Here is a 26,760-nt window from a genome sequence, read left to right as displayed (position 1 = left end):
GACTATAAGAAAGTTTTAAGGCAGATGAAATAAATGCTTTTAGTATTTTAATAAATGTTTTGATGTTCTTAGAATCAGGGGATTAACATCAAATTCATGCTTAGGATCTCTTAAATTTGCATCAATCACCTGTGTTGACATTTGGCATAAAGCCCAAAGAATGAATATTTTAAATTATACACAAACATTTTACTCTAATTTTTATGTGGTTATGAAAATTCAGTATTTTAATTACCACTGTAACATAACTTCAATATAAGCCCAATGTACTTAACATGAAATCAGATTTTAAATGCTCATATGAAGGTATTTTCTGAGATGGAATTTGAAGTTTGTACATACAACAGTTTCATAGTGGAAATAAAACTGTCATTAGGCTAAAGATACTAGATGTGTGGTAATAAACCTTCATAGATACATAAATGCTATAAAATAGTTTTACAAGATGAAATATTCTGATAAAAAGATTTCCAAACTTTAAGTTACACTGGGTAAGTAAACAAATGACTGATTTCCTTTCAGTATTATTAGAGCAGCACAATTTTTATATTTATATAATCTCAAAGTTTTCATTATTCATGACCAATTGTGAAATACAAATGCCTTTTTTTTACATTTAGAGGATGACCTTAAATGATTCAACGTTATTAAACTATTGTTTATTCTTGTTTTGTGATATTAATATTATGTAACTAGAATATTTAGGGTGATCTTGATATTACCACTCAATAATTAACTATAATCAACTTTCATAATTACACTTAATTTACATTATATTTGTGTGGATCTTACAGTTAAAAATGTAAAGTGTTACCATCACACATAAAATTTATGCCATACCTCACAGAATTCTGTAAACAAGTCTTGATTCTTTCCGACTTTGAAGAAGTTTTATAATAAACCGATTGCTTTTCTTCATCCTCAGGCTCCAGTGGTAATGCCCTTGAATCTGACACTCGTTCACAAGTTGTAACAATTGTGCTACCAGTAGTAACATTAGAATTTATACAATTTTTGTCAGAAATTTCACTTTCAACTTCAATATGCTGTGTGTCATGATGACTTTCCTGATCACTGCATATTTCTAGAATATTACTTTGGAGGCAAACACTGTTGTTCATTTCTTCTGTAGAATGTAAAGTGATGTTAGGCCTACATTTAGGCCTAACATTACATCCATTCCCGATGCCATTGACACAATTGTCACTTACGCTTAAGGTAGTCCTTGATTGATCTTTATTTAAGTCATTGTCCAGCGACACAGGGACGTTTCTAATTATCTGACACGTGTCTTTGTTTTGCAAAGCAGATTGGGTTGTATCCATACCCAAACGTTTTAAGAACTATCCCCAACGAAGCAAATGCTGATAACTGTACAAAGACATTTCCCACCTCTAATCCAACCATCACCATCTTGTACCCACAATCAGCTGTCTTCCAGACATGGCTGACATAATATATTATAATAATAAGCAAGTACAAACAAAGGAGTGTTTAAATAAAATAATATAAATTGCTCTGCTAAAAAGTGATAACAAGCAAGCTATAAACGTGTGTATTTTGAAGAAAATAACAAGAAATATATGTAAGTATATATTTGCAAATAAATTATGACGTCATTATTTTTCACGGTGCTGAGGCTGATGTTTTAATAATATTCATAGACAAAACTTTTAATGGCACGCTTTGGGCTACATACTGCCTTTCACTGTATTCTTGACACTGAGAATATTTTTGTTTTATTTTACTCGCATAATATTTGAACAAAAATTAACCAAACAGTACTGATATTTGGCTAGTACAATTCTACTTTTATTTGGTCAGACTAACTTCTCTTTGTGAATATCAAAATACGAAAATTTATCTTATCAATTAAACCAAGTAATTATTGCACGCATATTGTTAGTCATGCCAATATATTTATAAACCTATATTTTTTAGTAAAGAAAAATGTTTTTGATCAAATACATGTCTGGTTATATTCTTTCAACTCGTTCATGTATTTTAACTGTCTGTGTATATTAGAATAACTAAAATCGCTGAAACTGTGGTGTCGCATGCCTTAAGATTACCAACTTTGCAGTGAGCTTATGCACATTGTATGGTGCAATCTTTGAATAATTTTTAAATTAAAAGCAGATGTAAGTATTACAGCTCACAACTTTCCAAATAAAACTTACTAATAGCATCTGTATAAAATAATAAAAAGTATTTAAACACAGTAAAACAGAGAGAGAATATTTTATTAATTACCGACCACTGGGTATAGTGAAAAATATATTATTAGAAGATGGCATTTCAGTACTAATAATGTCACTAAGCAAAACCTGTTACTCTGTTTGTTAATGGTAAGCCCACAGACTTAAAACTTTAAATTCCAGAGTTAGATTCCACTTGGTGAACCTAACACAGTTAGCCTATTGTGTAGTTTGTACTCAAACAAATAGAGCCTTTGAAGATGGAAATGTTGAAAGTTTCTCATACATTTTAAGCTCAAAATTTAAAGAAAAATAACACAGTGGTTTGTCTGAATCAATATTTTTATGTATTTTTTTTCTTTTTCATTGGATGCGTCAGAATCCCATAAAAGATAGTAAAAAGGAAAAGCACGCATCAAATACTGATAACAAATCCGTAAAGATATAATCTAAAGAAAATTCTTTATGTGCAGAACAACTAGAAAGCAAATTACTCTTATGTTAAACTCGATCGCTTATAACAATAAAATTGGAGTATTATCCGCTGTAACGGTCATAGCACGAAGAACAATACAAACAACTATTAAGGACAAAGGAGTCATTGAAATAGCTAACTGAAAATAAAATCAAAGGAAGTAAAGAGATTATATTTATTATAAATCATGTTCTTAATATCGTTATTTAGATGTTAGTTAATGAAATGGAGCTGTAGGTCGTAATGACGTTGAATTAGGCCTCAAAACTTCTAAAAATATGACAGTAAGTTTTCTAGTAAATTCTAGAGATAGGCTAAACATACGAGGTTCTGCAAACTGCTATAAAGATTAACTAAGAAAATAAGAAGTGGTTTTTAAGCAGAAAACTAGATTAGTCAATGTGCGTTCGTTTTTAGCAAAGTATTTAGAGTTGTGTCAGCTGTTGCGTCTTATTGAGTGAATTGATTGATTATCTTCGTTAGTGTGTGGTGAAGTTAGGAATATTTGTGAACATTGCCTGCACGTGCGTACAGTAAAGGTGGATTGTAAAAGCCTCAAGCAGAAATAAATTGTTATCTTTACATGTACTGGGCTTTGCATATTTTTGCAGGATAATTTTAAAGAATATTCCATTGCCAGAAGTGTGTTACAGCATCAGAAAAAAAAAATATGGTTGATTTGAAGAAATTAGAATAGAATTTTGAATATATATATATATATATTTGGCGAAAATAAAATAGAATTCTGAATATTTCTGCATTTTGATACACTTAAAGTTCAACATTTGTGAGATTGGTAATGCAAAATCAAGGGTTAAGAGAGGAACGTTACTTGAGATTATGAAATTAAGATTAAGCAAAGGTTTAGAAAAGAAAAATATATATATAATTAAATACGACCAGGAAAAACAGAGGGATGATTAAAATAAATGAGAAAAAATAAAATGAAGAATTAGAGAAAAGATTAAACTGATACCAGGGAAAGTGTGTGTGTTTTCTTATAGCAAAGCTACATCAGACTATCTCCTGAGCCCACCGAGGGGAATCGAACCTCTAATTTTAACATTGTAAGTCCGTTGACTTACCGCTCTATCAGCTTGGGGCGGGAGAATGGGACAGAGAAAGAGTTTATAATGAGAGCTGATTTTGTGCAGATACACTGATGCGTTGTTAGACTAGCTACAAATAACTTCAAAGCCTCTGATCCAGAAATCTCTGTACATCACACAACAATTACAGCATAATAGGCCGAACTTCCAACGGAAAAGAGATTGTATATTCATTGCACAATCTAGAATTGAAACAATCACACTAAAAGTTATACCATCAACTGTGATCGCTTTAAAGAGCAGGGCTATTTTGAGCAACGGAGCAAAAAGGTTTAGATCATTATTTATAGCGCTGAAATATTAAACTAATTTGTTTTTGAAAAATTATAATGTTTGTAGTATTTATGGAGCAAATAAATGCTGTATAACTATATAAGGGATTCTATAAAAAGTTTAAAGTTGCTGTTTTCAAGTCAAGGTTTCGAAACTGTTACAAACTTTTACCTATACGCAGGTTATTATCGAATTATAAGCCTTTTAATGCAAGGTTAATTGCTAAGTAATTGACTATGGACCTGCTTTTTTGTTCATTACTAGTTTCAAAAAACGTGAATTGCAATATAATTAATAATTTTGTCGCTGCTTGGATGTAAAAGAGGGACTACCTCGAATAATTTTCAAATTAACCATAATATTCCAAGAACTGTCAGTATATCTCAAATTCTGATCAGTGATGAGGATACTTTTTTTACAGTTTGAAATAAGAAAATGTACTGGTTGAAGACTTTATACTGAAAAAATGATCGATATCATTTAGATTCTGATCCATATGTCGAAAGTTTGATGAGAGCTTTCCATAAGATGCCTTTCCAGTTCCTCTTCCCCATTGTGCCAGATGAAGGAACCATTGCAATAAACCAATCAGTGAAACAATTGAGTTATGCAATTGAAACTTAATGGAGAGATGCAGTATTTGCAAAAAAACAAAAACTCGAACATTTTGCAATGTCACTAGTGTAAGCTGTACAAAGTACATTTAAGACATCTTGGTGTACCAGCCAACACGTTAACAAAGTTACTAGTTGATTAAAAGACGAGTGACACATGCAATCTTTAATACATCGTTGTTGTAAATTGATCCCATTATGTCATAGTAAAATAGCATAGGTGAACTAAAACCATGGAGCTACTAAGAACATGCATTACTTAAATTAAAACAAAAACATAAATGCATCACATCTCAAGTCTCATCAAAGGTATAGAAAGGTCCAGTTGATCCCATATCTAATACAACTATTTATGTATATATGTGTGTGTTTGTTCAGGACCATATACTGATACCAAAACATGTTCAAAATAGCCTCAGTAGATGGTGAGCAATAATTTTTCATCTAGTGACTCAGTCAAAATGGAATCAGCTACTGTGGCATGTCCTGAGGAATTTATGATTGGAAAAACACTCGTGGATCTGAAGAATAATGATGTGATATACGACCTACCCAGGAAAATCATAAACCAGCCTGTGATAAAACAATAAATACATTTGATGTGAATGGAAATAAAACTGGATTTAATCAAGGTGGTATGGTATGTCTGAGTAATACACATCACAAGAGAAGGCAAAAGTTAAGTAGATATTTAGATGATAGGCAATCCACACTGAAGGTCATACTCTGTGATTATGTTTGGAAGAATATCAGTAAGAGAACGATCAACTGGATTACTTCCCAGAAGAAGTTGGTAGTGGAAATTCAAGCCATTGAGAAGTTTAGAGCTTCTGTTGAGACTGCATCTGGAGAAACATCACGGATGGCCCTGTCAGTTGATTCACATGACCAATTGTCCAGGAAGATCCCCTCAAGACAGGATGGCCAGTGGCATTAAGGAACAAAATGTTATCCTGTCCGTATAACATGGCCCTAGGAAGGAAAAAATAGAAAGAAAAGATTTGGTGAATGAACAGTTTAGTGTGGTGTTTTAATTATTTTTCTGTTAAGATTGTTCAAAGAACTTTATTATCTAGGATAAGGGACAATGTCATAAGCTGTATTTTTAACATTGTAATTTAAATGTTAGGTGAAGGGAGCTGCCAGTCGTAATAATGACATTATATTAGACCAAGACATTTTTAAAACTGTGATATTAGGATTTCAAATACATTCAAGAATAGATTATTAATATGGGATTAGCAAATCGTGAAGAAGAAAATTGAAGTATTGGTTACTCATAAGTAATTTTCTCTTTTGCCAATTTTTTTTATAAATCATGTCAGAAAGAATGCTACAATCAAGTAGTCAAGTGTGACACAGTGTTAGCCATTTGAAGCATTTAGTGCTATCAATCTGAGCAGCAACTTATACACATATAGGTTAAGTTTCCGTCAAAAGAAACAAAAAGTTACATCAAGCAAAAACATTGGAGAGAAAATGAAAACATTTCAAGTGAAACAAATATGAATTGTACTGTGATATAATAAGCATGACAACGTACCTTGGTGATTCAGCATAACGTTTGGAGCTCATAACTCAAAATGTTATGGTTTGATACTTGCTGAATCAAACAAAGTCACGTTGATGCTACTGGTGTAGTATTTCAAGGTTCACTTATTTTCCTAGCAAAATAGTTCATTATTACATACATTGTCTATCAATGAAACCTTCAGTCCTTCATGGCTAGTCTAGAGTGGCTTCTACTAGCTTTGGAGTAATGTAAAGACTATTTCAATGAGTCTCCGACTCATCACGTTGCATGTCGCCATGGCGACTCTCGGTATTCAGTGCCTCGACAGATTAATCCTAAGAGGAATTACTTGTTCAGAAAGTAAGACTATACCAGATTATATAGTTCTTCTTCCTGACTCTGTAGCTATAGCTACAAGAAAAAAGAAGTCGTAGACATCCACAAGAAAGAATTCCAAGACAGCCAGCGTTTACTGACACAGTCATTTACTCTCAGTGACGAATTCTTTTTCATGGTTATAAGACTTTTGACGAATGTAAACTGGAAGTTCTTTAACTATGATGCATTTTTAAAATTTTAACACATAACAGTTATAAAAATTATAAAAAAAACAGTCAACTCTGTACAACATATTCTCAACAGGGCACAAAAATGTCTTCTTCAATTACTTTGTGGTATTCTCAGGGAACAGTGCATTATCTTTAAAATAGCACGGGGTTGAGAAAAATTATTTCACAGAATAAATCTTAATTATCTGATTTTAACTATATTTAAAGAATAAAAGAAGTTAGGCACAGTAATTAACAAAATGAAATAGTCTTTATTCACAAAGCGAAACATAATCAAAGTTTAATAAATGTGTAATAGTACATAATGGGCAAAACCTTTCGTGAAAATCTGGAAAATAAGACTGTTGAATCTATGTGAAGTATTGTGTGAAGAGTTGTTCCAGACTGACAAAATATAGTATTATAAACACAAAACAATGACGTTATTCTTCTCAATGCAAATTCCAATAAAAATAAGTTTATGTACTTCATTATGACTTAGCCCACCAATGTAAAAGACCAATCAACTTTCGTAGTATATTAACAAGATGGTATATGTAATAATTGGGAAGAATGAGTCAAAATAATAGGTAGCAAGGGTAAAAGGATCTTAGCTATTTTCTTGACCAACAATATTTCTTATAGTTACATGAAAATTTGAGAAAAATCAAATTAAATAACGGGATAAATAATATTACAATTTCGTTTTATTCATTCAAAATTTTAATAGAAATGAATCATGCAATAGTTATAGTATACGAAACGTTTATTTATTTTTAGTTTGGACAAGTAAAATTTTCATATATGTTCACATGTATGTATATATATTCCTATTGAAGAGATTGCCGTAGCATTTTATAGATTTGTATACTACCTATAGCACTCTGACTATGTGGCAAACTTTTTTGTGGCATTACGAGAATAAGCCTTCTCTATTTTTGTTGGTGGAATGAACGAAGATGTGAGTAACGGGTGAATCATTAGAAATTACATTATTTTGTAAATAATCATGTTACTCTTTCAGTATTATTCCGATAAACAAAATAATCGCAAATCTTCCTTTGGGTCCCCTGGTGATACTTCTATCTGTTTAGAAAACAACGCTGTTCTTTTTTCTGTGAACTTGTTTCACTTTGATTGTTTTGGTATTCAACAAAGATTACCTTCCATTTTGTTTTATACTGTGTTTGAAGAGTACCTTTTTCTTCAAACAGAGTCAGAATCAATATTTTAGCTTTACAGAAGTTGAGTACATTATATCAAATCAGTTTTAGGGCTTCATCACTTTATTACAGTTTATGTTGCAACATTTGGTCATGTTCTATATTATGACCATTTATGTTGACACTAAACTCTGCAGCGTAGTTTCTATTGTTGAAGGCTCTATCATAAGGCTGTTATGTCAAAAGCACAACACTATTGCCTACATACTTTCCATAAGTCATCTTTCAAAAAGCGTTTGGATACCTCTAGTAGTGTTTATAAGGAAGAAGGAGATTACATTCAGGTTCCGCATTGATTTTAAGTGGCAAGCGAATGTGGTAAGTCGTGTTATTGCCTTTCTACTACTACCGTGAACATATAAATGTCTGGAAGCACTGGAAGGAAATAGTTTGTACAATTCGAGTTTGGTTGGATGATGGAAACACAGTTGAGACTATTTCCAGCACAGGAAATTGGTTTTACAAGTTTTGTACCATGTCATTTAGCATGTGCAACATGTCCTGTCACCTTTGAGAGGCTGATGGAACTTACATTGAAGAGGTTGCAATGGTAGAAGTGACTGACCTATTTCAACAATGTCTGAGGCTGAGAATCTGAAAATGGCATTCCTGAGGATAAAAAAGGCAGTATTGCAAGTGAAACCAGGAAATTTGGAATTAATGCACATGGAAGTGAAATTTCTATCATAATGTGGGTAGAAAAATAACTTCCATGGATTCTGCTGAAATAGCAGTGGTGTAAGATTAGCTTCAACTTTTGACAAAATGAGAAGTAGGTATTTTACTCAGGTTTGCATCATACTACCAATGTTTTTTGCCAACTTCTCCAAAATTACTTAATCATTATTGGCTCACAGTGAAGCAGAGATGGTTTAATAAAAGATCTAGTGTTGTGATATCTATAACAAAACTTTGAGTTTCTGCCAGACACTGACGCCAGTAATGGTGGAATTGGAGCAGTGTTATCTCATTTATAGAATGGAGTAAACATGAAATCATGTACATTAGTCATACATTCACAGTTCCTTGATGCAGATATTGTATGATGATAAATAAACTGTTTGCCGTTGTGGATTTTATAAAACACTTTGGAAAATACCTGTACTCTAAGAAATATTACCGTTCGAGTGGACCATGTGTTAGTGTAATAGTTTACGATTTTTTTTTTAATCCCAATGTCATTATAATGAGTTGGAGCATTCTAGGAATATTACTTCGTCATACATTATTTTCTTGGCTAACAACATGGAAATTTAAACAAACTGGGTCACTTTGTTTAACTAAATTCTGTTGACGATTATTTAGTTAATGATAAGTGAAGAGAAAAGTGTATGACTTTAATGGCTCACAAGTAATGACACTTAATTAAATTAACACTATTAAGATGTGGCCTTAGAAAGATACATATGACAGTTGTAAAGTCTCTTTAGTTGGAGCTGAAAACACTTTTTTGTAAGTCTTTAGTGAATTTCATGATATGTAAAAAAGAAAGATACACAGATATTCGTGCCTCAAAAAATACATGTTTGTAGTTCCATTTGGGCATAAGAACATCACATAAAATATTTTATGAGTGTTATTTGGGTCCTTAAGCTGCTCTTCACCGAAATTTTGAAGTGTTAACCATTGCTTTAATCCACCAGTGGAATTTTCTACTGAATGGTTCGTCATCATTACGTCATCTTAGCCTTTACATGTTGTTTATGCCTTAAACGTTCAATAACAACTGGGCTCTCTATGTTTAGCAGAAAATACGTATTTGTAATTCTGTATCATGGATCCCAGCAGTAATTATAATGAAATAAATTTATTATAATGGTGTTATCCAAAGTGTTATAATGTGTTTGGTCGTTTTAAAGCTTATTAACCATTTCATCAATGCATGATTTACTCAAATTGTAAACTTTCTACCGTGCAAATAGTATCAAAAAAGTTTTATGAAGACATTATCTGCTAGTGGTTCTTTCTTCATTGTACAGTATCTGAATTCGGGTATGTTAATAATGCAACTAGCATATGATATTATATAATACACTCTGTCCTGCAATTATAATAAAAACTTCTTTAATTCACTACTGTTGGCATTTGTATATAAAAGGAATTCACAATCCTTTTGCCGATATACTAACACTGAGACTTCTGCTAACACACACTTTAAGGACTGGAATGCTTGCTTGTATTTCTCACTCCATCTGAAGTTTATCTCTGCCTTTGTAAAAGCTGATAATGGTGAGGGGAATTAGGAGAACTTAGTAAAAAACTTCGGAAGTACGATATAGAATTAATTACTTTAGGTTTGATGAAAGGATGTAGCTAATCTCGTACCACTTTTACTGCTTTAGCAAGATCCGTGGAAATTCCTACTCTTCCTACAATATGCTCAACATTTTTGCTTCTCTGCACATGAACAGACCTTTCTTGAGTTTAAGTTTCAAGCCTACCTATTTTTATCCACAGACTAGTACATGCAATTAAACATCAAGACATTGTCAACACAGATCAGAAATTTCTCCCATTACAACTCTTTCAGAGTAAGCTATGTTTGAAAGTAGCAGATGTACTATACGGACTGAACAACGTGATGAAAAATCACACAATCCACATCTCGTATTAAAACAGTCTTGGTGTTAATGTCAATGCACAGTTCTTCTTGTCACTATTCGGATATGAGATCTAGCATATTGAATCAATGAGCCCTTCCAATGCATTCATACATTCATATTTTGGTGATGGAATGCCATCAGTGTAACTTATGGCATTCATCCATCCTAACTCAAAGTATATTTTAAGTATACCTTCCTTCTTCCTGACAATCGCTATTTCAGACGACAAAGTGTATGAATTTATCTTTTAGCATCCAATGTATTTCAGTACTGGCGACAACCCTTATTCTTCAGGGGTTTCAGCATGGTGGATATTTAATAGGACATGTGCAACATGTTTCTATGTGATTTTATATTATTGTAGTACAGCCTAATCAGCCAACTGGTCCCATAAATGCAAAGGCATATTCTGACATCAATTTACTAAGTTACTTCTGTTGCATTGAACCTAGATTGTTTGCACAATCTTGAACTAATAATTTCCAGTATGTTAATATCCATGTACTTAATTTTGGATAAGGAGCAATAAATAGAACAATAATTACCAGTAACATTTTATTACTATTATCGTGATCATTCCAGTTTTTAGCTGGATAAATGATATCTCATAATTGTAGAACAGTACCAGAACATTATCCTCTTCTGAACAAATAATATCAGAGATAATCCTGCTTGCCTTTTGGAAAGGAAACAGCCAAGTTCATTCGTTAGCTAAATACCCACATTATGTGGCACTAACATCCATAAAAACCATAGAAGACCACTTAGATAGATGAGGGACTGTGATTTCCTCTCCAAAATAAATTTATGAAGTTTACTCTTTCTGGAGTCAATATGGCCAACGTTGGATCACTCTATCATGGAAAACCATTTTACCCATTTCTAATATAAAACTAACTGATAAGCTTTACAACATAATCATCCCAAAAATATTGCTGATGGAACTGAAGATGACTGCAACTACCTTCATTCCATAAGTAAAACCTATTAGATATAGTCAGAATATGATTTCCTTATTCATATATAGTTTATTTCCAGTTGCATTAAAAAACATGTTAACTAGCCCAAATGGTGATTTTGTTTAAAATACCTCATGTAACAGTATTATAACTACCACTGCACCAATTGGTACTATAAAGGGAACATACTTTGAAACCTAACTTGCCCTGAAAGAGCTGAGCTAACTACCACGCTTCTTTTCAAAAACTGTTTGTTGCACTATCCCTTAGTTTCCTGGGACGACAATAGCAGTAATTACTGCCGGTAATTGACTCTTCTGAAGCTATTAAAGCATCAGTCAAACCCAATGCTCTTGTCTACGTTACTGTTCGGTGGAGCAGGTACAGTTCACTCGAAAGTGATCTATTTTCCACAGGCCAAATATACACGTCACTTCTCCCTCCCTGGACAATATATTGCCAGATTCATTAACAGTATGCATTGTGGCCTGTATATCATGGTAGTATCATAATAGCTTTATCCTGCATTGCAATGCCAAGATTTGTGGATGATTGATTAACCTTCAACTTGGTTTTAACCTAGCATTATGTAAGTACTTGACAGAATAGTTTGTCTGAGATGAAGTCATTTCATTTACTGATAAATTTTTCTTCCTCTCCTATGCTGGTTCAGAATTACGATTTTATACTACATCACGAAAGAAACTACTTTAACAGGGGTAAGAATATTTTTCACATTCTGGTAACACTACATCATTTCACTAGATAGCTTTTCCATAGACGTATCAACAATAATATCCATATAATTTACAGAGATATTTGTAGGTAAACTTTACCATGTGATTTGCACATATCCTTTTTTAAAATGGTCAAGATTCTGTGGCATCTATATAACAAGCCATGAATATGGTCCTATGAACTGCTATATTTTTTACTGGTTCAAACCTTTTTAAAACTTGATAATAACTTCCTTATTAAATAGTTTTATTCAAAATCTAGGCTATTGTGCATATAGTCTAGATTTTGAATAAGACTTCCAACAAACTGTTCTGAAATCAAGTCACTCCAAGCAAGTACATTCCTAGAATGCTTCAGGAAATGGCTCTAATCTTCATTTACTGTGCCTTTAAGAGCAGTAATGTAATTTATTTCAATTTCCGTATGGAGAATTGTGATCATGACCAGATATTCTCCTTTGCATCAATCATTTGAGCTGAGATGTCCCCGACATTAGTGGTACAGTATGACAGAGGCAACCAGGGACCAGAACACACTGACAAGTAATGTCCTCTGCTCTTGTGTGGCAGAGCAATGAGTCATTCTAAGCAGGTGAATATAGAGCTTCTTCCTACGCTGTGAAAGTCCATAACTCTAAACTCGTTGTGACCAACAGCCTAGAAATGAGAACTGCTGGAATTTGGTGCAACCACACTGGCTAATTACACAGGTCTGGAATTGTTTTATTTTCTTGATACATTTACATACTCTACAATAATTCATGTTTTGAAAATAATATCAAATAATGAGTCATTCTAAGCAGGTGAATATAGAGTTTCTTCCTACGCTGTGAAAGTCCATAACTCTAAACTCGTTGTGACCAATAGTCCAGAAATGAGAACTGATAGAATTTGGTGCAACCACACTGGCTAATTACACAGGCCTGGAATTGTTTTATTTTCTTGATACACTTACAAACTCTACAATAATTCATGTTTTGAAAATAATATCAAATAATGAGTCATTCTAAGCAGGTGAATATAGAGTTTCTTCCTACGCTGTGAAAGTCCATAACTCTAAACTCGTTGTGACCAATAGTCCAGAAATGAGAACTGATAGAATTTGGTGCAACCACACTGGCTAATTACACAGGCCTGGAATTGTTTTATTTTCTTGATACACTTACAAACTCTACAATAATTCATGTTTCGAAAAATAATTTCAATTTATCTTTATCACGCAAGAGTTTTCACAAAACGTCATTTGTACTTTTACATAAGGCCTGGCATAGCCAAGCGCGTAAGGCGTGCGACTCGTAATCCGAGGGTCGCGGGTTCGCGCCCGCGTCGGCCCAAACACGCTCGCCCTCCCAGCCGTGGGGGCGTTATAATGTGACGATCAATCCCACTATTCGTTGGTAAAAGAGTAGCCCAAGAGTTGGCGGTGGGTGGTGATGACTAGCTGCCTTCCCTCTAGTCTTATACTGCTAAATTAGGGACGGCTCGGTGCAGTGGGCTAACAACCTGCTTACTTAAATACTTGTTGAAGAATCCGCAAGCGATTGCAGCTCTATGTTCCTAGATGGAATCTAATGGTGATAACTAACTAACTTTTACATAAGTGAATCAATTTCATTAAAATAACGACATTTTTGTTATTCTTAAAATGTTGACAGCCACTGGTTATAGATTTCTCTAAGTCAATCGTGACGTGAGAGTCTTATTGATCGTTCGAGAACCAAAGAAAAACACACCGCTAGTATATAAACGGTTAACAGGCCGCTTGACATATAATTTCTGGATAGTATTTGTTTGCACGTGATATTATTTTTTCTTTTCAATATTATTTATTCATCGCTATGGCAAAAAAATGTTACATAAAGGACCCAGTCATATTCCGTGATATTTGCGGTAAAGTTTTTTCTTCCAGATTTGTAAAACATCCTTAGGTAATTAAAAATTTATAATATTTTCGAAATCTGCGTAACTGAATTACGGAAAATCAGTAAAAAAATTAAAGGTTTTTAAAATTAAGTGTTTTGAATTTTGCGCAAAGCTAGCCGTCCCTAATTTAGCAGTGTAAGACAAAAGGGAAAGCAGCTAGTCATCACTACCCACCACAAACTCTTGGGCTAGTCTTTTACCAACGAATAGTGGGACTGACCATCACATTATAACCCCCCACACGGCTGAAAGGGCAGGCATGTTTGGTGTGACGGGAATTCGAACCCGCGACCCTCGGATTACGAGTTGAGTGCCTTAATCATCTGGCCATGCCGGGCCTAAAGAAGTTTGAATTCGCAGGCTTGTGTTATGTAAGCCAGATTGAGTCTGACAGATTATGTAACAGCCAAACTAACATTTTGTTATATTAATTGTATGGCTCTTTAATGTTTAACTTGCATTTCACAAACTGTTTCTTGGTAAGTAAATAGATTTACAGTAGTATGTATGAATGAGTATAATAATGCATAATCAATTACACGTGTAGTCTGTAAATGTAAGTACTTGTACTTGCTTATAGCTGAGATGAGTATAAGTGTCAGTGAGCACTTATTTTATGAATCATGAAGGAGTGCTTGGAAATGATTTATACTTTTAGTAAATTAAAGTAAAAATTAACATATGATTGAATCTCAGAAGGCCTATTCTTTCAAAACCTGAGGATTGGCATCAATGAAACATTAAAAATATAATTTTGAAATTAGAAATAAAGTAATTATTTGGGCAAACATTTTAAAGAGCTGTTTTTAATAACACTGTATAATATTTTAGGGTAAATGCAGGTTTATATACGGCCCGGCATGGCCTAGTGCGTAAGGCGTGCGACTCGTAATTCGCGGGTTCGCGCCCGCGTCGCGCTAAACATGCTCGCCCTCCCAGCCGTGGGGGTGTATAATGTGACGGTCAATCCCACTATTCGTTGGTAAAAGAGTAGCCCAAGAGTTGGCGGTGGGTGGTGATGACTAGCTGCCTTCCCTCTAGTCTTACACTGCTAAATTAGGGACGGCTAGCACAGATAGCCCTCGAGTAGCTTTGTGCGAAATTCCCAAACAAACAAAAAGCAGGTTTATAATAAAAATATTTTTCATTTTCGCAATCACATTTTATTATTTAAATAAGTATTCATTTTGAAAGGTTGATGGCGCTGATTGGACAGATTTAGTTTAGAATAGTGATGCTGAACGAATCAGGAATATGATACCTTGGCTATTTGTAACAGTAGGTTTTATTGTAATATTTTACTTCATATTGTTGCAGTTTGGTTATGCTGTTGTGATATAGGTTATTATCGATATCAGTACAGAATTTTTTAAATCGAGTGAGCTTTATTCTATTGTACTAAGTTTCATGAATGTGTCTTCTCTGTTGTCAGTATTGATGACAAACGTCAAAAGACAATGCTAATTTCTGATGCTGTTGTCAGTAGTGTTACATTGACACATAAATTACGTTAAAAAGACCTGTTTCACATAAAATATGTTATTAATGTTAAACCTTGTGTAACTGTTTCTTATTTAATTCACAAATAATTCAATTCATACTGGTTTCTGAAATTTCGTGTCAGTATTTTCCATGGCACAAGTTATATAATTTAAGAGGAAAAGTAAATTTAAAAACTTGTGAAAAATAGAATATTATTACTAAGGAGTGGTTGCTCAGATTTCGTAACATCTTACCCTAGACACTAAAAGTAAAGAGTTGAAAGTAGTTTGTGGGTGGTACTAGAGGTAAAATGTGTATATACTTTTAAAAGGATATAGCTGGATACTAAAAAGTAAAAGATACTGAAGACTGTAATGTTGCATATTATCACATATATAATCTTGTAAGTGTTACCAACAGCTTTCATCTTCTGCCACATATTTTATAACATTTATTAACATACATTTTCACACTGATGTAAAATATATATTGCTATTGGAAACAAATAAACTGTACAATGTATCTATATGTACAGGAAGTGTCTATCTAATTACAGGTTAATAAATTATTGCTGACTAGAGATTAAAAATAGAAGCAAGTAATATTTAACTACATATTTTACTCTGTAAAGATGTAACTGGAAATACTGTAAATACATTTTATTTCCTGAATATCTTGAAAATATGTTCAAAGTTTTGTATTACAGTTTTACCTAATTTTGCTGATAGTCATATTCCTGAATAAGAAACTTCAGCTATTCAACAGATTGGCCTAACCTTTATCTAGACTTCTCTTAAACTAACCAGTTTATCATTCTTCCAACAGTGTACATTCCAAGACCATCATGTTTGGTGACGTGGTTAAGACCATCAGTCTTTCTAGTTTCAGCATTGTTGCATTTTTAGCTCTTTTTTTTCATTATCTTGTGATTCTGCCATTATTTTTCCTGGAATTTCAACCTGTGGTGGTTTAATTATCTGGTATATGGAAATTTTTTAGACATAGATATATATTTCTGCATGAAATCTAATCAAAATATACATTCTTCTTTAATGTTATTCACACCTCATATTGTGTAGGAAAGGTTCTCAAAAGAAAATTTGTTCCAGCTTCCCTCTTGCTGGAACTTTGACTGTTTGCATCAGTCAGTATTCCTGCTTTATCTCTGGAGCTTCCAGCTTTCATTACAAGGTCTGATTGAATAATGATAGCTATAGAACCATTGTCCAATGACATATTGCATTAAATTTGTGGGCAGATGGACTCATTCACTTAAATAATGGATTTGCTGTTTCAAGTGAGGCAGAAAGAGCATCTTCAGAATATTGCCTTTCTGATTATTATCAACAGTTGATTCATTAGTTTTAGATGCAAGTTTCATGTATTTATGCTTAAAAGAGTTCCTTTCAACCATCAAGAACAATTTCTGCTTTCAAAAGACTAGGTTGCAGTTACTTGCACACTGCTTTATATGATAATCTCAATATTTTTCAGTTGTTTTCTTAGTTGTTTGTTCCTGGCACTAATTTTGTCCTTAGTAAGTTTAACAGTTTATTTTAAAAATGTACATGTACTTTTTTTTGGTCTAAGTTGCACATCTTCAGAAACCTTGGTATCTATAAATTGGTTGCTTGCCAACAAATTCATCATTCCACAGAGCAAGTGAATGAGAAAATTGGCAAGTCTCCCTGTCTCTTTAGTACAGTTGGGTGATTAACATAATTAACTGGCATAATTATCTTTGATCATTATTTAGTATCATATCAAAATAACCCATTAATCTAAATTATGATTAAATTAATGAATACAATCATGTAATTGAACTATTAGGTTGTCCAGAAATAAATGTCATTTTTGAATTGTAAAGTTTAGAAAAGTATAAATCAGTGTTGTTAAACATGCTTTAATCAAATAAGCACCATTTGCTTCAACACACTTTTGCCAATGGGTAATGATGTTGTTTATGCCCCAGCTGTAGAAATCAAAGTTTCTGTGGTTAGTGAATTCCCTGAAAGCTTCTTCTGCAGTTGCATGGTTTTGAAAATCTTTACTGTTCAAAAAGTTGTTAAAGTGCTTGAAGAAATGAAAATCTTGTGCAGCATAATTGAATAATTTCGTGACTCATGCCAACAATAAGCTTGTCAAAATGAGCATTTTTTATCATTATAATTCCGATTTTTCTTACTACTCAAGTCTTGTGTAAGATTAACATGTTAGGTGATTGTAATGTATTAGTGAGCCTTACATTTAATAAGGAATAATAAATGCCACTGTTTGCTTAACTCTTGATTTTCAGTAAGTTCAACTAAACTCATGTATTTCCTCCTTTCTATGCTTTTAAACTTTATTTCAGAAAATTTTTTCTAATGTGACACTCAAAATCTGTTAGGTTGACACTAATGTCTGGTTGTTGATGGGGCTCTCACTCAGAAGACTGCTTAATTACATTAAAACTAGTCTTTTTTTTTAATGTCTTCTGTAAGTTCTATAACTTTCTATACTTCAATCTGTACATTTTCTGCTGTGAATCTTATATGTTCTTGTAATCCCTCCCTTTGCTTTCTATCTTTTTTTCTTAAACTTTTAACTTCCCATCTTTTTCCAGTAATTTACACTATATTTTTTCTTTATTTTCTCTCTACTATTTTTCATTTCTTGTAGATTTTTTTATTAGTTCTAGCATGTTATTCTCTTGTAGTTGTAGCAGTTATATTGTTGAATGGACTACTTTGTAAAAAATAAACTTCAAGTTCAGTTCACTTACTACTAATGAAAGTATTTTATTTCTTTGGTTACAATTTCACTTGCTACTATCTTCTCTTGAATCTTGTATGTTTATCATTTTTTATACCAATATTTTTTCAATGTGATATCTTACCTTCACTCAGTAAAAGTCTTTTTCAAGTTGTACTTCCCTTTATTAGCACATATTTTCTCTCACTACTAGCCCTGCTAGTCCCACTTGTTACTAACAGGCAAATTATCATGCAGCAACTATTGACCAGTAGGAATGTGATACTACCCTTATAATTAGTTCTCTTTGATCATGTACATGTTAACCACATCTCATTTGGCAGTCATACTGATCAGAGGTGTTTTGTTTGGGCTTCAATTAACTTTCCCACATGTTTCTATTTCAGTTAATTTGTTCTTTTAAATTTTTTTTTTGAGTTATGATTTCTTTTATTTTCAATTTCAATTTCAGGAATTATGCACTGACAGTTTTGAGTGGTAACAACTATGACTGCTTTTACTGTAATTGTGGCATTTCTGACTATATCCAACATTTTGAAACCACAATTTTGGCCCATGAAGTGATGATCTGGGCTTTCAGGAGTTGACCAATTTCATTGCAACAGTCAAGACACTTATGTTTGTCCTCATGAGGTTTTTCAGTTTTCTTTTAATTTTGAATTTGTACATTCTTTTTCTCTCTCCTGAGTATGCCCTTTAGTCAAGTGTCATTTTGGAGGACTTACTAAGACTTCTTTTCACTTTGATACCTTTTTTATTCAAGTGTATTATGTTCTGTACTCATCTCCTGTTTCCTATTTTCCATCCCTACATTCTTAGGGATGAGTTATTGGGTTGTTATTTAGTATTTCCTCCTCCCCATACATTGGAGTTTATGTAAGATGTTTATGAAGAGCATTTGCATTTAAGGGTTTGTATGCATTGACCCCTATCTAGTATGGATGAATATGTTTTTAATTATCAGTAGGGATCAGATCCTGTTAATCTTATTACATTTTCCAGTATTTGTCTTACTCTTTTTGAGTTAGTAGGGCCACACTCCTTCAGTTTGCCGACGTTTGGAGGTCTTTGACGGTTGAGTCATAGGTTCTGAAAGTTGTTACAGTATGTATGGTTCTCATCTTCCATTCTTTTTCACTGTTGTCTCACAATCCCATGTTGTCTCTTCTCCATTTCTCACCTTTATGATTGTTCTGATTCCGCCTAATTCCTTTGCCCTGTCAAAGCTGTCTGGTGATATGTGAAATATACTGTTCTCTTTCATGGTTCCAGAGTTAATTTGTTTATTTTGTGTAATCTTTGTCTCGCTTATGGCCTTTTTCCAAATACCCTTCTACATTGAATTTCCTATTTCATTCACTTGGCATTTGCTTCCCCTTCTCCTGATGATTTTTGCCTTTTTCATGCTTTCTATCTATTGGATGCATCACCTTACCATGTCTCTGACTGTACGTTTCCATCTTCCCTTGGGGGACATTATCAGTGCTGCAACTGACTAGCAGAAAATACTCTGTTTATTTTTCTTTGCAGGGGCCTTTATTGCAATTTTTGATCCCACTCTTGGTCAAATGTCTGACCAGGTACACTTAATCTGCCATGCATGACTTGTGAACATGCTAGATAATTGTGCCATTGAGACTCTTCCTACCATGGACCTGGTGTGCCATTCCAGATGCCACCAAATGTTGGTTGATTGTTTCATTCGTGTTTTTACTCTTCTTTTAAAATACAATGTTATAACACTTATCTCAGTCATATTATGCCCACCATTGACATGGGGTGTTTCACAGGACCACTTCTAGGTATACCTTTCAGTCTTTTGCTTCATAAATGTGTTAATTGTGGATCACATACTCATGAACTAATATGAGTAAAGTAGATAGAGATTACTTCCCATCTCTGATAATCCATAACATTTGAGGCTCTTCCTATCATGGACATAATTACCAATTCCATTTGCCACCAGGTGTTGGATGATGCATTCTTTCAATGTGGTTCCTCTGGCTTTCAAAATAGGATATTGCAAAAATCATGTTGCACTTCTTTTGTGTTGTAGTCATTCAGACTCTCAAATGCACTTTTTCTCCTCCTTTTCCCAGTGGAGTAGGTGCAGATAGCCTAGTTGCTTTGCACCATAAAATGTCAAGCCAACCATCCAACCTCATGGAGCATGGGAGACCTTGCCACTTTTCAGTTCCTAGGCAGTGGGATGGTGGACCATGGAAACCTGTCTTCATGAGTGTGCACAATACCATTCATTTAAGAGTAGAGTGGATACATCTTCTTTTCTCACCCCATGATGCATAAGGATCATTCGTTTACATCCTCAGTCACTGGAATCCTCTTCCAGCAGCAAAGACCTGCCCAATCAACCCAGTGCAGGATCCGTGGAAGTCGATAGATCTCCCTCGAATAAAGACAGTAAAGAAAAAAAGACGTGGTCATAAACAGAAGGGTTCTTCACCAATTTACCCACACATAAATAAAAATGGCCACCCTGATGCAATGGAACTGTTAAGGTTTACGTTCTTGTCTGGATGACATAAAAGCACTGGTTGCTTCTTGCCATCCTGTTTGTCTTCCCTTATTGGAAATGTTTCTGAAACCTGCCGATGCAGTCACTTTTCAGCAGTTTTCTTTATACAGAAATGACAGGCTGTGTGATGGATGAGTGCATGGAGGGGTGGCACTGTTGGTTGATCAGCATGTGCCCACCCTATCTTTGCCACTTGACACACCCTTGGAGACTGTAGCCATCTGTGTCTCCTTGGGTCGTACCATCACTGTTTGTTCTCTCTACCTGTTGCCTGGAGAGACATATGATCAATCAGACGTTTATGCTCTCATTGAACAGTTGCCATCTCCCTTTTTAATCCTGGAGAATTTAATGAACATCATCCCATCTGGGGAAGTGCTGATATTGATAGGAAGGGCTGCTCTGTAGAGCATATGCTCTCTGATCACAGCTTTTCTCTTTTCAATACTGGTTCTTCTACTTATTTTCATGCACCTAGCCAGTCCTTTACTGCTGTTGATCTCTCAATTTGCTCCCCTTCACTATTTTTCCATTTTGCATAAAGGTTTGACAGTAATCCACAAGGCAGTGATAATTTTCCTATAATTTTGAGAGAGACTGGCCATGGTCGATGCCACCTGTCCCACGTGCCCTGATGGAAACTGGATCATGCAAGTTGGCTCTCTTTCACTGCTATTGCAGAACGTGATCCTGCCATCATCTGAAAGCTGTCAATAGACAACTGTGTGGCAGCAGTAACTGACTGTGTTATACAAGCAGCTGCTCAATGTAATTTTTAAAGCTTGACACATTTTCAATGATATCCTCATCTGTGGTGGAATCCTGTCTGCCACAGGGTCAAAAACAGGCATGGGATACTTTCCATAGATATCCCACACTCTCAAATTGCATTGCTTTCTAGCAGGCCTGTGCACGTGCTTGGTGAGTAAGTTGTCAAAGCCAGAAGAATCCTTGGATTAAGTTCACAACCAGCATATCTTCTACCACCAGTTCCAAAGTCACATGGGACAAGATTCAAAAGGTCAGTGGGCAATATAATTCTGTCCTCCTCTTGATCTTGCTCTCTGATGGCCAGAAAGTAGCTGGTACCCAGAGCATCACCAATACTCGAGGTGAAAACTTTTGCCAGGTATCTAGTACTTCTGCATCTTCCTCCACCTTCTTAGACATCAAAACTCGGCCAGAGCGATCACGTCTTTCCCTCTGAGTTTACTGTCTCTATGACTGTAATCATCCTTTGACACTGGTGTAACTCAAACTGGCCCTTCATCAGTGGTACATTGGTTGGACCTGATGATGTACACTATGAAATGCTGCACCATCTATCTCCTGCTTGTTTTACTTTTCTTCTGCTTGTTTTTAACCAAATCTGGCAGGAGAATGTTTTTCCTTATGCCTGGTGCCAGGCTATTGTCCTACATTTCTCTAAGCCTAGGAAGGATCCCAAGATTCCTCAAACAACCATCCAATAGTTTTGACGAGCTGTCTCTGTAAGACCTCAGAGAGGATGGCTAATGCTCATCTTGTTTGGTTCCTCGAACCAGTTTGGGTTCTGACAACAGCACTCCACCATGGACCACCTGATTCGATTTGAAATACCAATCAGAGAAGCCTTTCTCAAACAACATCTTGTATCAATATTCTTTGACATTGAGAAGGCTTATGATTCAACATGGAGGTATGGCATTTTGCAAGACCTCCATATATATGGGTTACGCAGCAATTTGCCCATTTTTTATTCAAACTTTTTTAATGGACAGGAGATTCCAAGTTTGTGTGGGGTCAACATTTTCCTGCTCTTTTCTACAGGAACTTGAAGTCTCTCAGGGCTGTGTTTTGAATGTCACAGTTCTCAGTATAAAGATTAATGCCATCACTGAACAACTCCCTCTCACTGTTGCAAATGGCTTCATTGTTAATGACTTTCACATCTCATGTCAGTTGTCCAACAAGAGGTATATTAAGCAGCAGCTACAGACTGCCCTCAATTGTTTACTGAAGTGGATCACAGCAAACAGTTTTAACTTCTCTCTCTCTAAAACAGTTTGCATGCACTTTTGCCACCAATGGGGTATTCACGCTGATCCTGAACTCCATATCAGTGAAGTTGTGCTGCCTGTGGTCCCTGAGACAAAGTTCTTGGGGCTTATCTTTGACTGTAAGCTAACCTTTATACCACACATCAAGCAACTGCGGGTCAAGTGTACAAGAACACTGAACATCCTCTGTGTCCTCTCTTCCACCACTTGGGGAGTGGATTGATGTTCTGTGCTAAAGATATATCGTGCTCTTATTTGATTGAAACTTGACAATGGAGCACTGGTCTATGGATATGCCAGAACCTCTCAGCCTTATAGATGTTGGACCCCATTCATCATCAAGAACTCTGGCTCTGCACTGGAGCTTTCCACATTTCCCCCAGTTCAAAACTTATACATAGTGTCTCATGAACCTTCTTTACACCTCCATTGTTTAGAACTGTCTTTACTATATGATTTAAAACTTCTTTCCTTACCAAAGCATCCCATGTGGGGTTGTGTTTTCCTTCCTTAGTGGGCCATACTTTTTCAGAATAGATTATCTGCCATTGCTCCTTTTTGCCTCCATATCCAGGCACAGTTGGATGAATTGGGTCTGTTCTTGGATAACTTGCTGTATCCACTGGTCAGCCCATCCCACCATGGCTTTTTACAGTCACAATTGTGACCTACCTTGAGTCATCTGGGAAAAGCAGACACTCCCAATTAGAAATACTGTCTGTTTTTTACTGAACATCTTTCAAACCATTCTTCCCTTTATATTTACACAGAATGGTTCGATATCAGGTGACTATGTAAGCTCTGTCATGGTTTGTCGTTTGTACGCAATTTCTCTTGCCCTCATTTCTCACAAACTGCACTATTTTTCTGACTCGCTTAGTTCTCTACTGGCCCTGGAATCACTTCACATTAGTTAACATCCTGTTCTTGCTGATATTCAAACCCAACTGGCCCATTTCTCTTTAGCATCTACTTCTGTCAAGTATTTTTGGATACTGGACCACGTCGGGATTCACAGGAATGAGCTTGCCGACACTGCAGCTAAATCTGTCTGCTTTGGCACTATCACCGCTGTGCCTCTTCCATACATGGACTATGGTCCTGTATCTAAGGCTCGGCTCCATGCCAGCTGGCAGTTAACTTGGAGTGAACAATGTGAAAATAAGCTTTTCTAAATAAAACCCTATATTGGACTTTGGCTGTCTTGCTTTGGTTAGGATCCGAAAGAGAAAGTTGTTCTAACTAGACTACGCATTGGTCACAGTTTTTAACTCATCATTTTCGTTTATCTGTAACTGATGCACCAGTGTGTAGTCTGTGTCACACTCAGGTCATGATAAGCCACATTTTACTTTCTTGCTGCCGTTATGACTCAATGACAGCACCATTTTAAACATGTTCTGTCCTGAGGTTTATTCATAACATTAGACAGTGTTATTTGTGATGATGACACTATCCATCTTGGAAATGTTTTTAATTTTTTTAATAGCCATTAATCTTTTTAATGCCATTTAATTTTTCTAATTTCAACTCCCTTCAAACATGTGATCAGGTTTTGTTTGCTCTTCAACATAAAAAATTTTCTCAACCCATACCAGTTGTTTTTACACATATATTTTTATCTAGAAGTGGATTTCCTCTTCATCATGGATCACAGTCTATCTAGTTTGATTTGAAATTAGAAAATGGCCATAATGTTAAAATACTCGAAACCAGGATTGAAAAGGCCAACTTCAGGTGACTAACGCTGCTGTTTGAACTACCTGTTAGTCATCTTGGTGAGTTATTATTAAAATGTTGCTAGAAGTCTTTTAAAACTTTTATTACTTTTTGAAAATGGCTATAACGTCAAATAACTAGGAACCAGGACTGGAAAGGCCAACTTCAGATGACTGATGGTGGTTTTTGTACTTACCTGTTTGTCTTCCTGGCCAGTTATGATAATTACAGTTATGCTACAGAAAGTCCTTTAAAACTTGTCTTACTGTAGTTTTTCTCTTAACATTATAAACTAGATGTAAACATTGGTTTTATGCTATTTATGTTGTTTTTTTTTAAACTTTGTTTTGTTTTACCTTAATTTCCTTTTGTGAATTTTACTAAAGTTACTTTAAGTTTTACTTTTTACTGGATGTTTGGTGCAGGTAGCATAGCTGCTTTGTGCCATGAAACACCAAACCAACCAACCCCAGGTGATTTCAGTCATCCACACCGCTCTGTGTCAAGTCCATTGCTCTGTACCGGCCAGAACAACTGTGGTTTCTGTGCCTGATCCAGCACCCATGTGCTCCACCATTACTTCTTTTTTGTATTCTATCCCTTATATGTTAATCTATGAGTGATGTATATCACAACACAAGAACATCTTTATTATTCTGATCAACTGGATTTAGAGTCCTGAAGTAGTTCAGCAATTTATCACTTTGTTATCATGTGCCCTGTTTACAGATCATTGGTAAATATCCTCCAGTCTGGTCAACTTGAGGTGAAAATGGTATGATCCTCTCTCCTATCCTTCACCAAGTGGTTGGGTTTTGAATTGCATTAAACTTACTGTTGGTATAATCTTCTTTCCTAACCCATATGAATGTCAGTCTATGGTGATTGTAGTTGGCTTGTCAAAAGTATGATCCTCTTTCCTTACCTCACATGGATGTCAGTTGCAGTTGATTTGCTGTGTACAGTCCATTGCACCCTAGCCACTGTATGCCTTGGGGTGCATTCTTTTATTCAAACCTACATTTCTGTCATCAAAGGGATTGAGATTTCATTATCAGGTTATTCTGATCCTTATCCAACCATTGTTCATTCCCTTTTGGATGTGCTCTTCCCATTTACTGCCCAAGTTTGCAATACATTTTTTTTTCTACACTGGGTGTAGAGTATTTCTTATACAGGAGTGGTGTAGTCTCCCAAGTAAGATCCCCTCTTTCAGATGTTCTTTAGACATTTGCAAAGAATGCTCCTTTCTTCTCTTGAGAAAAAGAATCACTATCTCTGAGGACAGGTAAGTACTTATGGTAAATATATCTTAAGTATTGGAAAATTATAACTGTGAATTTTTTGTACATTTCTTTATTATGTTGAAGGCATAAATTCAGATTATTTTCTTCATATATGTAATGCTTTTTTACAGTAAATTATTATGATTGTGTAAGTTTGTATATATACACACTCACACACAAGTAGCTAATATATGAATGAACAATAATGAAATATTTTATGTTTAAAGGATAGTCATTCAAAATGAGTAGTCAGCAAAAAAACTAGTGGTGGTTGATTCAAAAGCCATGGACCTTCTTAAAAGAGAAGATGAATTTAGGTAAGCATAAGTGCATGTATACGTATTTTTGTACTTATGCATAATGTACAATGCTTAATTGGAACTGAAAATGATTCTTTAAGTCAAATTTAAAGTATTAAATTTGTATACATATATTGAACTTGCAACCTGTACATCCAGTTAACATGGGATTGTGGTTTTGCTGTTGTAGATAATATGAAGTGTTAAACTTTATGGATTATGTGGATTTCTTTTGCCATACTTACTTGGATGGCCAGAAGATACATTGCTTATGAAATTATTCTAATTTAATTTACAGCAATGTCTTAAGTGATAGAAAATCATTTGTTCTGTCATTATAATTAGTTATCAGCAGCATCATTCTGTGTATTAGTAGGCTTGAATATAAAGTTTTTTCTGTGTTTAAAACAAATATTCACTATTGAAAGCAAAGCTGATGTCAAAGCAGTATGCTGTATACGCACACGTAC

At 34.7% G+C, this 26,760-nt stretch overlaps 2 protein-coding genes across 10 annotated transcripts in view; one reads left to right on the top strand and one right to left on the bottom strand.

Moving 5' to 3' along the window:
- The window catches only part of LOC143240633 (uncharacterized), an 89,675-nt gene extending 88,208 nt beyond the window's left edge, over positions 1 to 1,467 (bottom strand). The window contains exon 1 of the mRNA XM_076483386.1: positions 841 to 1,467. Coding sequence (XP_076339501.1) covers positions 841 to 1,325 — 485 coding nt within the window. The 5' untranslated portion in view covers positions 1,326 to 1,467. The remainder of the gene's footprint in view (positions 1 to 840) is intronic.
- A 13,875-nt stretch (positions 1,468 to 15,342) lies between these two features.
- The window catches only part of LOC143236729 (testis-expressed protein 9-like), a 38,690-nt gene continuing 27,272 nt past the window's right edge, over positions 15,343 to 26,760 (top strand). Inside the window, exons 1-2 of one of the 9 annotated variants that reach the window (XR_013019731.1) lie at positions 15,343 to 15,453; positions 26,219 to 26,308. Coding sequence is in view for 6 of the 9 variants with exons in the window: in XM_076475178.1 (XP_076331293.1) it covers positions 26,277 to 26,308 (32 nt within the window). In the remaining 3 variants the exon portion in view is untranslated. Of the gene's footprint in view, positions 15,554 to 24,629; positions 24,765 to 26,218; positions 26,309 to 26,760 lie in introns of those variants that run through there. The other 8 variants (XM_076475178.1, XM_076475180.1, XM_076475179.1 and 5 more) reach the window with 8 other exon arrangements.

The sequence above is a fragment of the Tachypleus tridentatus genome, chromosome 13, assembly GCF_004210375.1.
Source record: "Tachypleus tridentatus isolate NWPU-2018 chromosome 13, ASM421037v1, whole genome shotgun sequence".
Classification (NCBI taxonomy): domain Eukaryota; kingdom Metazoa; phylum Arthropoda; class Merostomata; order Xiphosura; family Limulidae; genus Tachypleus; species Tachypleus tridentatus.
Note: the sequence above shows the minus strand (reverse complement) of the source record. Positions and strands in the feature narration are given on the sequence as shown.